Source organism: Scomber scombrus, chromosome 23, assembly GCF_963691925.1.
Source record: "Scomber scombrus chromosome 23, fScoSco1.1, whole genome shotgun sequence".
In the NCBI taxonomy this organism is placed as follows: Eukaryota; Metazoa; Chordata; class Actinopteri; order Scombriformes; family Scombridae; genus Scomber; species Scomber scombrus.
Window position 1 is genome coordinate 12,342,261 of NC_084992.1, and position 14,411 is coordinate 12,356,671.

The following is a 14,411-nucleotide window of genomic DNA, read 5'->3' on the forward strand; positions in this document are numbered from 1 at the left end:
ATGGTCAACAATAATATAAAATATCTGTTTGGAAGTTAAACATGAGTTCCAGTTGTAATCTAGATGCACACTAACCAGCAGTAAGTTATTGTGGCCAATAACTGTATAAAAATCTCAAAACTAAACAACATAATGTCAGCCTCACTTATTTATCCCTCTGACGAGTCATCATCTACCTGGCTGCAGCCCCAGCTTCACCCAGGCTGGAGGGGAAGTGCACGGAGAGCAGCCTACTGGTGTTGCTGCACCACGGGGTCCAGGACAAGCTGCAGTGGGAGCTCTTCCTTGGAGCCCGTGGGCTGGACTGGGAGCTGGTGGAGAGGGGGGGTTTCATAGTGGAGGTGGACGAGGACCACTTCACTGTGGAGATCCCACTCGACAGCCCAGGGATGAACTACGAGGTCATCAATCTTTCTTTGGCACATTTTTTAAAACCTTTTTCATCTTACTCCAGTGGATAATCTGAATGTTTTGCCTCATTAAGACAGTGTAGATCTTGCTTTACATTAACACCAGTCAGTGTTTACTTTTTTTATTTTCATCTTTGGGACCATTTAGAGGTTTAAAAACTGTTAAGAGATACTTGCGTTTAATCGCCCATTTACTCAACTAATTCCTAATCTTACTGTTCAATTCAGTAAATGAGCCCTCAGAGTAAATTAAGGATTAAACCCTATTCAGGCATCAAAAAGCATCTTCATGCAAAGAGTATTTTAACTCCTCTCGGATACTTAGATTACCATTAAAATAAAACGCATCTCATTTTTTTCTCATGAAGGAGCTGACGTTACAGGGTCTTGTTGCTGGATTGGAAGTGACAGTAGTGGATTCAGAGTCTCTGAAAGTGCAAGACCGGCTTGTCCATAAATGCAGATTTCCTGTCCGAGAACTTCTAGGTACACAGCAGAAGCTCAAACTTAAGTCTAAAAAGTAAACATGCATGGCTGTTACTTCAGGATTATTTCTACAAGATAATATTGGTTTTCGGTCACCTTGTCTTTGTCTTATATTTAGTTTATAATATCATGAAACTCAGTGTATTTTTGATAGCGTGCCTGCCACACGGGAGGATGGTGGCAGTAGTCGACACCACTCGCACCATCCCGCCTACCCAACCCAACCGAACCACCCTGTTGGACCCCAGCTGTGTTCCCATTGAGACAGACAGTGCCAGAGCCCTGTTCAACTTCAGCTTGAACTCCTGCGGGACGACTGTAACTGTGAGACACATGAATTAGTCCAGATTCACACAGAAACTACACTTTCTAGCCTATATTCTGATCTCATTATATTTCTGTAGACTGAGGGAAACTTCCTGGTTTATGAAAACCAGATAAGCTACCCTCAAGATTTCCTGCCTTTGGATGAACCTGTTATACACCGAGATTCTCCATACAGGTGAGAAATTTACATGAAACTCAGTCTGTCTTTGGATCAGATGTAGGAAGGTTGATGTGCGTCTTGTCTGTTGTAGGCTGACTATCCAGTGTCGTTACCCAGCAAACGATGGCCAAATTCTCACTTTCCAACGGCCTTTGAAATCATCTCTGGAGCTTACACCTATGCCAGTCAAACACACTCACAGGGAAGCTGCAAAAACAGGTGCTTGTCTGTGTATTAAAATCATTCATCATCTGACTTTTTATATATATTTATGTAAATGTATGATATATAATTTTGCCTCCAGGTCAAAGAAAATGGACGGTGAATTTGGAGGGACATCAACAACGTCATTTAGGTAGTGCAGTGTTTCTGTGAAACTTTATGTATTCTGCTTACTTTTGAAACTGGACCAGGTGGAGTTTTTATATATAATAGAGATGAATTATGGCAGTGATGTACATATTTTACTGTCATCTTAGTTGGTGTCAGGATCAAGGTGTTTAACCTCGTCTCCCTTTAGTCTGGATTCGATGGACACTTGTCTCCATGCTACTGCTACTGACGCTCTGCACATGGGTTTCTGCATATTGGACCTGTAAATGAAATAAATGAACACTATTTTGTTTTATTTATTTATTATTTAACTGCATTGTTTGTGCATTACTTAAACTGGTCTTTACCCTTGAAAAGGCTTATGAGAAAATATAATGAATTTTTACAAAATCTTTTTGTAAAAATGTATTCATTTCTATGATTTGTATGGTGTTCATTAAATATGACTTAAACTTGCATTGTCTATTGATTATCTTCATACTTCTAATACCTCCTACTGAAATGGAGAATAGAGACTTTTGGTGCACTTAAAAAAACAACAACTTAAAGACCAGGGCCAACCATCATGTGCTAATGAAGGTGGACTGGAGAGAAACCACAACCTGACGATTTAGCTCTAATTAACCTTTTTAACAACAGGACATGTAAGGGTCAAAGATGAGACATGTAAATTTAGTGTCCGGGGAACATTAATTTAAAATAAAAAGATAAATACGTATAAATATAATATTAAAACACTCAACCCTTACCCTTCTTTTGACTCAGAAGAATGTTTGTGTCAAAGTATTAAATTAAGGGAGTTATTGAGCTCTAAAGGTTCAAAATGTCATTCAGTGTAACTGTCCAGAGTTAAATTCTAATGACAAAAATGTTTCTAAAATGTAGAAAATCATCCTAATATATAAATTGACACCCATGGCATGATTATGTAAGTGTTTGCAACAATATATAGAATAATGGGCAACTTATTTTATGTTTTAAATATTTAAAAACATGAATAACTTGCCTTTAAAGGCACTCTAATGCTGATCATGTGACAGTGTGTGACATCATGAAAAGGACCCTTAGAAGACCCTCCATCCATGTGGTCAGGTGACTACATCTCTCTGTAATATTTGAATAATTTCACTTTTTCACCTGGTTGCAATTCATATTTACTTGTTGTATTTAGTTGTTGTATTAATAGTGGATATTATCATTTTTAACTATTTTATGGCATTTCAATGTATTTCAAGGCACATTATCTGTATAATGTAGTCATCTTAAACATTTTGTCCTGATTTTTATAGTTTTTAACTTTAAAAAGATACTGGTGCTGCTGCAGATAATTGTTTATAGGATCATTATTGTTGTTGCTAAAGGACACATCACATTTAATCAACATTTTTGGTTAAACATTTTGATATGTCATACGGTGTAACGAAATATTGTCATACAGTGTAACACCAATATTTTTTAATTAATTACAGTAATTTGTCTTTTTTGACTCACAGAGACAAAAACAAATTTAAAAAAAAAGGATGTAGTAAAAAAAGAATTTAACATTAAAAAAAAAAATCAGTGCAAGGCAGTAAATGTTTGTTAAAAACCTTCAACAAAATTAGAGTTGTACCAATGACACATCAAATATGTGGTGTTCAAAATGAAATAATGTATTTTTTTCTGGGTAGTTATATTTCTGACAATCTAAACATAAATATAGAACCATATGATTGTGATAAATGGACATAACATACTTTTAGTTAAAACAACAATTAGTGTTACACTGAATGACATTTTTCTATGGTATATTCTTATTAATCACAATAAAAATTAAATACTGATTTTATTCTTGAGAATAATTAATAGAAGGGCATAGGTGACACTCCAATGAACATAAAAAAGCCTTTTAGGGAACTGTACTAGCTGTTTTATTTTTTTGCTACTTTGAAAACCTTATACGTCTTTGACCCATAAACATTTCATAGCAGGAGAAGCACAGTTGGAAGTAAATACTTAATAATAATGTCTGAAGTCACTGGTGTCCCAGTTAGGGGTCTTGATGTCTAACTAGCTGACACACTAGAAACACACTGACATGCTCCTCCTCCAATTGAAAGACAATTGAGGCACCTTGATTGCTAATGAGCTACACATGTGAGTGTAACACCTGAGGGCATCTGATTTGTCAGTGAAGAGCTGGACTTATAAAAGCTGTAGTAGCACATTTCACAATGTGGTGCCAGTTTGGCCAGGATATACCAAGCAAGTAGTTCACCTCAGCTTGTGTTGGTTAGCAGGTGTAGTTTGTTAGCTGTCAGGCTAGCTTTAGACACTTCCAACACATCAGTGGCTATGGCTTTAGGGTCTTACCTCAGGTAAGTTGCTTCAAGGGTAATTTACAACTCATTAGTGTTGGTTTTTCCATATTAATGTATATACTTTTGTCTTACAGTGTGACCTTACTTCTGTCAGTGCTTGCAGCTGCAAAATGTGACATTCCTGCTGGTAAGAAATAAAATGTCTGTTTGAACACACACTTGAAATCATCATAACCCTGATAAACCTGAACTTCATTCATTTCAGGAGCTCTTCATATGGAGTGTCATGACCGCTACTTTATGATGACTGTTGAGCTCTCCTTTACTGGGAATGACCCTCAATTTGAGGCTGTTGGTAGGTCCTGGACAGCTACCCAACCATATTTCACATGGTTATACATTATAACCTTGCTTTTTATTTCTTTTCTTTTTTTCCCTTTACTCAGTTTGGTCCTAGTTTATTTTACTGTGCGTAAGCTGGTTTGGAATAAACTGTTGCATAACTAATGTAACGTCTTATCCAGACAGAACAGGCGTGTACCCCATCACTGAGCAGTATGCAGCTCAGTGTGGCTACACTGTCAGTGTTTTCCCTCATCCGGTTCATGTGGAGCTCCGAGCCTCTTACTTCAGCTGTCACACTGACAACAAAGTATGTACAAATCCAATAAGTTGTTTACAGGATTCATGTGTCGTTACGTTCACTAGCCTGTGTGAATGTCTGCAGGACACTCAAGCAAAAACTCTTTGATGCCCTGTTCCTCATTTCTATACAAATTTTCCTTCTGGGTCTTTCAGGATGATGAAGCGTTCACGTTCAACTTCAACCTGGTAGCAACTCATGATGGACAGAAGGAAACTTATGCTTTGAACAAGACCTGCTCTCCCTCTCTCCCCTGGTCTCCAAAAGAGGTTACCTGTGAGGTCAACTACATGGAGGTAAGCTTGGGTGCATCTTGTATAATGGTGACAGATTCATTTCAGATATTTTAAAAGATCTTATTTCTTTGCAGGTATCTGTGAAGAGTGATGTCACCTGTCCATCTGGGACAAAGGATGAAAGGAATGCACTCAAACCTGTATGTCAAATCAGCTGACTTAATTTCTTAATTTTTGCAGTTGTAGCCACTTGAATGACTTTAAATTTGTCCAGGCACATAGCTCCACCACGTCAGATTGGCAGGTGATGTTCCAGATAGAAGGTGAGCAGTTGCTGCCAAGGAACCTCTCTGAAGCTCGCAAGCAGGGCTATGTGTTCGACCTGACGGATGGAAGGCTTGTGTTTCGTGCACCGTATGGACAACCTGACTCATACAGCACTATGGTAAGACACTGATGCAGAATTTGGAGCAAAAAATGCCTTCTATATTTGTCTCAAAAGCATGTTTTTAATTTTGAGTCTCTTTCCAGATGAATGGTGTGCCAGTAGAGGTGGTCTATGCAACCCTGTTCTCCAGACAAAGCTGGGTTGTCCTCATGGTTGACCTTATGGCTGCTTGCTCCATGGGTCAGTAATACGGTCTTTAATTTTCAGTAGATTACTTTTCACTTGACTATTAATGGGTGAAAATGTGTGGGTATTTTTTCTCTCCAACAGACAAAGGGTTGTATGATGACAGCGGCTACATGGTTTGGGGCATTCCTGAGTCACCGTGTCCCAGTTTTTACAACACAAATGTCAGTATTGGACTGAACAGTGAACTTCTGGAGCAGTCTGCTGCAGAGGGGAGAGGCTACATTATGGAGACACACAACAGCACCATCCATATCAGCATCCCCTATAATGCTGAAGGAGGATACAGGAAGGTAAGATGTAACACAAGATGAGTGTCTTGTCAAGCAGACAAACTGGCTTAGAGCATCTTGCTTCTGTAACAGTTATGTTCTCTAAACTTTAGTTAATGCATGAGCACATCCTGTGATACCAGGGGGATGAGGTGATCTTAAAATGTGAGAACTAGTGGACCAGAATTTCACTGCATTAATATAAAGATTAGTATTTGCAGCAGATGAGAACCAGATTGCAAATTACTATGTATAGGAGGGAAACCTAGGATTTATTCATGTTGAGCTCAACAGTGTTTCATGTTTTTTGCAGAGCTTTGTGACTGGTGACCTCCATGAGTTCTATATGTTTAATCTCTACTTGGAACAAATCTTTGTGGATGACGATAATGTGGAGGCCAGACTCCGCTTTCACAGGACACTGGCCACACCCCTGCTGCCTCGCCCCGTTTTTACTGAAAACAGTAGGTCTAGTCACAACTCACTCAAGTAGTCAATGGAACCACAACCTGAACTTTCTTTTAAAATTTCAGAAACGGTAGTTGAGGAAAGTACGTTCACGGTCTACCTCGGAGATGTCCCTGACGATGTCGAGCTGGTTGCTGTTCAGCTCAACGGACATGACTTTGCACTGCCCTTTACAAATACAAGCACCTACACCATCTCAAAAGTGGTTCAACCAAACAACACCCACAGCTACACTCTGAAGGTGCCTTTTGACGATCCTGTCGTCATACAGCAGGTAAAGGTCTCAGTTCTCAGAGGTCATGCTGGTTTATACATGGCAATGTCATCCTGCTTTGGTCAGTCAGGATTTGTATTTTCTCTCTCCTAGTTCTCCAAAGAAGACGCAGCTATGCAGCATCAGTTGAATATCAACTACACACTGACTGTTCAGCCTGAAAATGATCCTTATTACCACTTCACATCAGTCACTGCATTAACAGACATCTGTAAGTCCCTAACCTTTTCAAGATTGATTAATCCTGTTTATAAATGGAGCAGAGTTACTTACTGGTCTGTATGTGACAGCTCCTCCAACCTTCGACACGGTCTGTTCTGAGTCTGGGATCAGCTTTAGACTGGACCACCGACCTTCTGACTACTTGTGGGACATCAGCATCGGCTCGGACCTTTTGACACCAGAACTGGCAGAGCAGCGTGGCTACATCATGACCAATGATAGCCAGAGTCTGCTGCTTGAAGTACCGCTCTTCACTGAAGGCTATGAGTACAAGGTAAGATGAGGATGACTGGAAGTGTCTGTAAGATGCTAATGGTAAAATTGAGATCAATAACTGATCGCTCTGTTTCGTAGGACTTCACTCTGAAGGGATTCTTTGGCACTTTTGAGATCCTTGTGCGGGATCATGAAACATCCGAGGTCCAGAGTTCTGCTGCCAAGACTTGTCCGTTCATGACTACTGAACTCATTGGTAAGAACGGTCTTTACTGTAATGGGGGATGAGGTCTTCCACATAGCTGACATGTAAAATGCTTTCTTCATGTAGTGTGTTCCCCTGACGGGAGGATGACTGTGGTGGCTGACTTGTCTCTGGCCGTCCCAAGTGGAGGGATCCCTGCTAGAGTCAACCTCATAGACAAATACTGTGGACCCAAAGAGGCCGACAGCACCAGAGCACTCTTCTCTTTTCCAGTCAACACTTGTGGATCCAGAGTCATGGTAGTACCACTCATACTTATATAAACACTTAATTCCACTTAAATGTATTTCCACCTGGCTACATGATGTGGCTGCACCTGAAATATGCTTTTCCTCTCCAGCTCAGCAAAGAGTACGTAACATACCAGAATGAGATTTTCCTCAGCAAGAAGTTCCGTGCTGGGAAAAGTAAATCAAATCCCAGCATTGGTACTGATAGGTGTGTATTTTCAACTAGATCTTGTCATTTGACCATCCTGAACAACTGTAGACATGAAAAATATTAATTCCTCTTGTTACAGGGTGACTATGAAGTGTACATATCCTCTGGCTGGGCTCCATCGCCTCTTCTCAGTGTACAGGTTTGAGTCTGACACTGCCGGTGTTGGCCGCATTCTGCGTTTTGCTAGTGACGGTGGGTAGGGGTAATGGTCCAACTACATGAACTATGTCACTCCACATGTCGCATGCTGAAAATCTGTCTGGTCATTATGATCTAGGTCTGCAAAGTCCCACCATGGAGCCCACCACAGGGCTTCAAACTCCAGTGTCCACTACCAGACGCACCAGAAGACCTGTTTCTATACGACCTCTTCCATACTTCCAAATACCCAGCTTTCTAAAGAATGTCCTGAAGATAGGTCAGTACTACAGTTAAAATCTAACATTTGAAAGAAAGATGTACAACTTTTAACTTGGTGTTCTCTTCACAGGAGCTAAGGGATCCTCTCAAGTCAAAAAAAATACTGCCTCATAGAAGAAATGTGATGTTTTAAATGAATATAAATAAAGTTGTCTTTTAAAATTATCAGACTTGTCTTGGTACATTTGAATTGAAACCACATGAACAAATTGACAAAGGTTAGTATTTCATTCAAATCCAAACAAATGAAATTAAGAACTGAAAGTTATACTAACTAATTTCAGCTGAGGCTCACATTTGCAACACGAGACCATTTAACTACTGACTGTCTTACACCTTGATGATGATAGCACATCATTGATCTACAGTACCAGGTTAAATTTAGCTTGAGGGCCAAATGTTCTTGCATGTGACTAAAATGTAACTTTTGGTTAGGATTATCCTTGTTTGAGGTCTTCAGAGGAATCATTGGCTATAAAGCAGTGAGCAAATCTGGATGTCTTAATGAGTGCAAAATGTTATGTAAAGTATCCAGTCATATAACCACCATGACACGACAGTGTCATTGTACTTTAACTTGTGAAAAGTGAACATCCTCAGTATGTGGTGTGAAAAGGTAATGTAAGGCTCAGATACTGCAGCAGTAGGTGGAAATTGTTTCCAGGCAACCCAAGAAGATATAGTTAAATCTTGAACCCTTAATGTGCACAGTAACTGACTTGGTTTTGGCTCATTTATATATCTAGTTCTGTCAAATTAGACCCATGTATTTAAATTTGTCAGTGAGACAGACATAGGGAAATACTTTCAAACTATGTAATGGTTATTTGTGACTGATAAGGCATATTTAAAGTACTCCTAGGGCAGGCATGTCCAAACTATTAAAGGGTTGTGCCTGCAGGTTTTGTTCCAACCAAGAGAATACAACTCAACTGAGATCAGTTGAGTTGTCTTGCAGTATTTGCAAGATGTCAGGTGAGTTGTCACTTTGTCCAGGTACCTGTAAAGACCACAAGAATGTGGATGATTCATCAGAGCTTACTGGAACACTCTTGATCAGTTGGACCACAAACTCACAGGTTTGTCAACATTTAAGACTTAAACATTTCTTACAACCTTTAAAGATATTAATCTTCAAAGTTTCAGATACAGATGACAAAGTAAAAACCTGGAGAAACAAATGCATATGCTACAGGTGCATTGCATGGTACAATTAAACATCCAATCATGTATGAACATGCTAAGCAAACTCAGTTAATTCTGATTGTGTCAATATGGTAAGATCTTAGTGACTTTGAAAGAGGGCTGATTGTTGGGGCAAAGACAACAGGAGCTTTACTCAAAGACCACTCAACTAGCTGTGGTTTCAATAGGAACAGTTATGAAAGGGACATCTGTATTTAGATCTATGGTAGAGACAGGGTTAACAGTACACATTTGATTGTGATGCTTTTGCATCAGGCTCAGGAAAACTTGAAGTGCAACTCTTCCTCAATCTGGTCATATCCTGCATTGATGGTCTGTCACCTGTCAGCAAGAGCAGTCCATAAAGTGATACATAGAGGGAAATTATGGCTGTAGTGCATTAACCCCTCATTACAAAGACCATTGGTCTACTCTACATAGTTGTAGGAAACAAATCTGATATGGTCAGATGAGTCATATTCAGCAAGGGCATGAGGTGTACACTGAGAATAGACAGCTCTGAATGCTTGAACAATTAGAGGATCAAGTGGCTTTGTTATGCTGTGGGGGAATTTTGCTGGCATGGTTTAGGAAAGGTCACTGTAAAGAAATACCAAGTTCATTCATGATTTATAGCTGACAACTGGTGTTAATCTAGTAATTTCCTTGCAATTGAATCCTTAGGATACCTCAGCATTACTTGGAATTTGTGTATACACTGTTTTGAGTTAAGTGGGTTTGTTCAAGTATTAGACAGCAAGTCTGATCATTTTAAAAAGACAACTTTATTTATATTCATTTAAAACATCACATTGCTTCAATATGAGGCAGTATTTATTTTGACTTGTGAGGATCCTTTGGCTCCTGTGAAGAGAACACGTTTTAATGAACATCTTGCTGTCAAGTGTGACCAAATTTTAACTGAAGTACTGACCCTTCTTTGAGATGTTCTTTAGAAAGCTAGATACTTGGATGTACTGAGCGGGAGGGTAATACCCAGGTCGTATAGAAACCGGTCTTCTGGTGCGTCTGGTAGTGGACAGTGGAGTTTGAAGCCCTGTGGTGGGCTCCATGGTGGGACTTTGTGGACCTAGATCATAATGACCAGACAGATTTTCAGCATACGACATGTAGAGTGACATGATTCATGTAGTTGGACCATTACCCCTAACCCACCGTCACCTGAGTGTGCAGAATGCAGAATGCGGCCAACACCGGCAGTGTCAGACTCAAACCTGTACACTGAGAAGAGGCGATGGAGCCCAGCCAGAGGATATGTACACTTCATAGTCACCCTGTAACAAGAGGAATTAATATTTTTCATGTCTACAGTTGTTCAGGATGGTCAAATGACAAGATCTAGTTGAAAATACACACCTATCAGTATCAATGCGGGGATCTGATTTACTTTTCACAGCACGGATCTTCTTGCTGAAGAAGATTTCGTTCTCATAGGTTACGTACTCTTTGCTGAGCTGGAGAGGAAAAGCACATTTAAGGTGCGGCCACATCATGTAGCCAGGTGGAAATACATTTACGTGGAATTAAGTGTTTATACAAGTATGAGTGGTACTACCATGACTCTGGATCCACAAGCGTTGACTGGAAAAGAGAAGAGTGCCCTGGTGCTGTCGGCCTCTTTGGGTCCACAGTATTTGTCTATGAGGTTGACTCTAGCAGGGATCCCTCCACTTGGGACAACCAGAGACAAGTGAGCCACCACAGTCATCCTCCCGTCAGGTGAACACACTACATGAAGAAAGCATTTTACATGTCAGCTATGTGGAAGACCTCATCCCCCATTACAGTAAAGACAGTTCTTACCAATGAGTTCAGTAGTTGTGAACGGACAAGTCTTGGCAGCAGAACTCTGGACCTCAGCTGTGTCATGATCCCGCACAAGGATCTCAAAAGTGCCAAAGAATCCCTTCAGAGTGAAGTCCTACGAAACAGAGCGATCAGTTATTGATCTCAATTTTACCATTAGCATCTTACAGACACTTCCAGTCATCCTCATCTTACCTTGTACTCATAGCCTTCAGTGAAGAGCGGTACTTCAAGCAGCAGACTCTGGCTATCATTGCTCATGATGTAGCCACGTTGCTCTGCCAGTTCTGGTGTCAAAAGGTCCGAGCCAATGCTGATGTCCCACAAGTAGTCAGAAGGTCGGTGGTCCAGTCTAAAGCTGATCCCAGACTCAGAACAGACTGCGTCGAAGGTTGGAGGAGCTGTCAAATACAGACCAGTGAGTAACTGCACCATTTATAAACAGGATTAATCAATCTTGAAAAGGTTAGGGACTTACAGACGTCTGTTAATGCAGTGACTGATGTGAAGTGGTAATAAGGATCATTTTCAGGCTGAACAGTCAGTGTGTAGTTGATGGTCAACTGATGCTGCATAGCTGCATTTTCTTTGGAGAACTAGGAGAGAGAAAATACAAATCCTGACTGACCAAAGCAGGATGACGTTGCCATGTATAAACCAGCATGACCTCTGAGAACTGAGACCTTTACCTGCTGTATGACGACAGGATTGTCAAAAGGCACCTTCAGAGTGTAGCTGTGGGTGTTGTTTGGTTGAACCACTTTTGAGATGGTGTAGGTGCTTGTATTTGTAAAGGGCAGTGCAAAGTCATGTCCGTTGAGCTGAACAGCAACTAGCACGACATCGTCAGGGACATCTCCGAGGTAGACCGTGAATGTACTTTCCTCAACTACCGTTTCTGAAATTTTAAAAAGAAAGTTCAGGTTGTGGTTCCATTGACTACTTGAGTGAGTTGTGACTAGACCTACTGTTTTCAGTAAAAACAGGGCGAGGCAGCAGGGGTGTGGCCAGTGTCCTGTGAAAGTGCAGTCTGGTGTCTATATGATCCTCATCCACTGAGATTTGCTCCAAGTAGAGATTAAAGATGAAGTACTCATTGAGGTCACCACTCACACAGGTCTGAAAAAGATTTAAGGGATCATGACAAGTGCAACTTGATAAAACTTGCCACAAGAAATTGTGCTGCTTCTACAACAATGACTTACCTTCCTGTATCCTCCTTCAGCATTATAGGGGATGCTAATGTAGACTGTGCTGTTGTGCTTCTCCACAATGTAGCCTCTCTCCTCTGCAACTGCCTCTTCCACAAGTTCACCGTCAAATCCAATGTTGACATGAGTGTTATGTTGACCAGACACCAGTGGGTGCAGCACCTCAGGAGTCTCCCACATCATGTATCCATTCTTGTATGATCCTTCATCTGTTAAGAGACCAATATAAAAAGCTTCACCCATTTCTAGTCACTTAAGTAAAACCAAAGGTTAGATTGTAATACTGACACACGGAGCAAGCTGCAACCAGGTCAACCATGAGGACAACCCAGCTTTGCTTGGAGAACAGGGTTGCATGGACCACCTCTACTGGCACACCATTCACCTGGAGAGAGACTTGAAATCAAAACCTGCTTTTGGTACAAACATGAAAACATTAGTGCACCAAATTCTGCATCAGTAGTTCACCGTAGTGCTGAATGAGTCAGGTTGTCCATACGGTGTTCGAAAAATAAGTCTCCCATCCGTCAGGTCAAATGCGTAGTTCTGCTCATGAGCTTCAGAGATGTTCATGGGCATCAGCTCCTGGTCTCCTTTCTGGAACATCACCTGCCAATCTGATGTGGCTGAGGTATAGGCCTGGTGCGAGAGTTCACAGCATATTGACATTTAAAGAAAAGCAACTGTACATGCTTAAAAGTGAGTTTTTCTAGTCAGTATTCTCCAGAAGCAAAGATCAAAACATACAGTTTGCACAGCAGCATCCCAGTCATCTTTTTTTGTCCCAGTTGGACAGGCAACATCACTCTTCACAGACACCTGCAGAGAAATCTGGATTAGGGAACATCTGAAACTATTGAGTAAGATGTTAAGATGTATCCAAGCTTACTTCCATATAGTTGACCTCACAAGTAACCTCTCTGGGAGACCAGGGGAGAGAGGGAGAACATGTCTCGTTCAAAGCATACATCTCTTTTAATCCCTCATAAATCAAAATCAGGTTGAAGTTGAATGTGAACTCTTCATCATCCTGGGGAGAAGAATTGTTGCATCAGACAACTCAGAATTACAACCACAGACATGCAGAGTGTTGATTCTCTCGAATTTAGGTTTTGTGGATAATTATTCAAAAACTGTCATACTTTGTTATCAGTGTGACAGCTGAAGTAAGAGGCTCTGAGCTCCACATGCCCCTGGAGAGGGAGGACACTGACAGTGTAGCCACACTCAGCTGAATACTGCTCAGTGATGGGGTACACACCTGTCTCATCTGGAAGATAAGTCACATTATAGTCTTAACGTGTTCAAGTATTTACTCCAAACCCGGTTTTTGCACCCCTTATTTGGTGAAATGCTTTGTGTTTCAACCAATTCAGAAATAAAGTATGCAGTCTCAACTTCACTGATAAATTCCTAGCCGCTAGTCAGTTTAGTGACAGATTGGTGATTGATGAAGCTGTGCAGGACTTACCAACAGCCTCAAAGTGAACTTTATCATCAGTGTAGGAGAGATCAACAGCTATCATGAGATAACGATTACGACACTCCATAGAAATAGCTCCTGAAATGAACATAGTTCAGGGTTTCTTGATTATAATGTTTTCAGGTGTGTATTTAAGCAGATATTTAATTCTTACCTTCAGGAATGTGATTACATGTTGCAATTGCCCATACTGATAGAAGTAAAGTCACACTGCAAGACAAAAGTATATAAAAATCATAAGCAAGATTGCTGCATCAACACTAATGAGTTGTAAATTACCCTCAAAGCACCCTACCTGAGGTAAGACCCTAAAGCCATAGCCACTGATGTGATGGAAGTGTCTAAAGCTAGCGTGACAGCTAGCAAACTACACCTGCTAACCAACAAAAGCTGACGTGAACCACTTGCTTGGTATATCCTGGCCAAACTGACACCACATTGTGACATTTGCTACAACAGCTTTTATAAGTCCAGCTCTTCACTGCCCAATCAGAGGCCCTCAAGTGTGTAGCTCATTAACAATCAAGCCATCTTTCAATCAGTTGCAGCTAATGAGGTTAGAGTTGCCCTGCTTTCTGCACTCATGAGTCCTGAACTA

General features: G+C 40.7%; 2 protein-coding genes across 2 annotated transcripts; one reads left to right on the forward strand and one right to left on the reverse strand.

The window, feature by feature from the left end:
* The first annotated feature begins 4,050 nt into the window (after positions 1-4,050).
* On the forward strand, positions 4,051-9,657 carry LOC134005540 (uncharacterized). Its single transcript, XM_062444463.1, has 19 exons — positions 4,051-4,073; positions 4,151-4,203; positions 4,282-4,371; positions 4,541-4,668; positions 4,815-4,955; positions 5,030-5,095; positions 5,170-5,340; positions 5,427-5,523; positions 5,614-5,822; positions 6,115-6,265; positions 6,335-6,543; positions 6,637-6,754; positions 6,834-7,039; positions 7,120-7,237; positions 7,313-7,485; positions 7,587-7,653; positions 7,736-7,879; positions 7,965-8,105; positions 9,569-9,657. The coding sequence occupies exons 1-19, from the start codon at positions 4,051-4,053 to the stop codon at positions 9,655-9,657; spliced, it is 2,394 nt and encodes a 797-aa protein (XP_062300447.1).
* Positions 9,658-10,209: 552 nt separating this feature from the next.
* Positions 10,210-14,131, reverse strand: LOC134005541 (uncharacterized). The gene is made up of 18 exons (XM_062444464.1): positions 14,109-14,131; positions 13,968-14,023; positions 13,802-13,849; positions 13,473-13,600; positions 13,220-13,360; positions 13,078-13,149; positions 12,799-12,969; positions 12,619-12,715; positions 12,325-12,539; positions 12,088-12,238; positions 11,809-12,017; positions 11,598-11,715; positions 11,315-11,520; positions 11,117-11,234; positions 10,869-11,041; positions 10,701-10,767; positions 10,469-10,618; positions 10,210-10,382 (listed from the first exon to the last, which is right to left on the reverse strand). The coding sequence occupies exons 1-18, from the start codon at positions 14,129-14,131 to the stop codon at positions 10,210-10,212; spliced, it is 2,316 nt and encodes a 771-aa protein (XP_062300448.1).
* Positions 14,132-14,411: the final 280 nt, after the last annotated feature.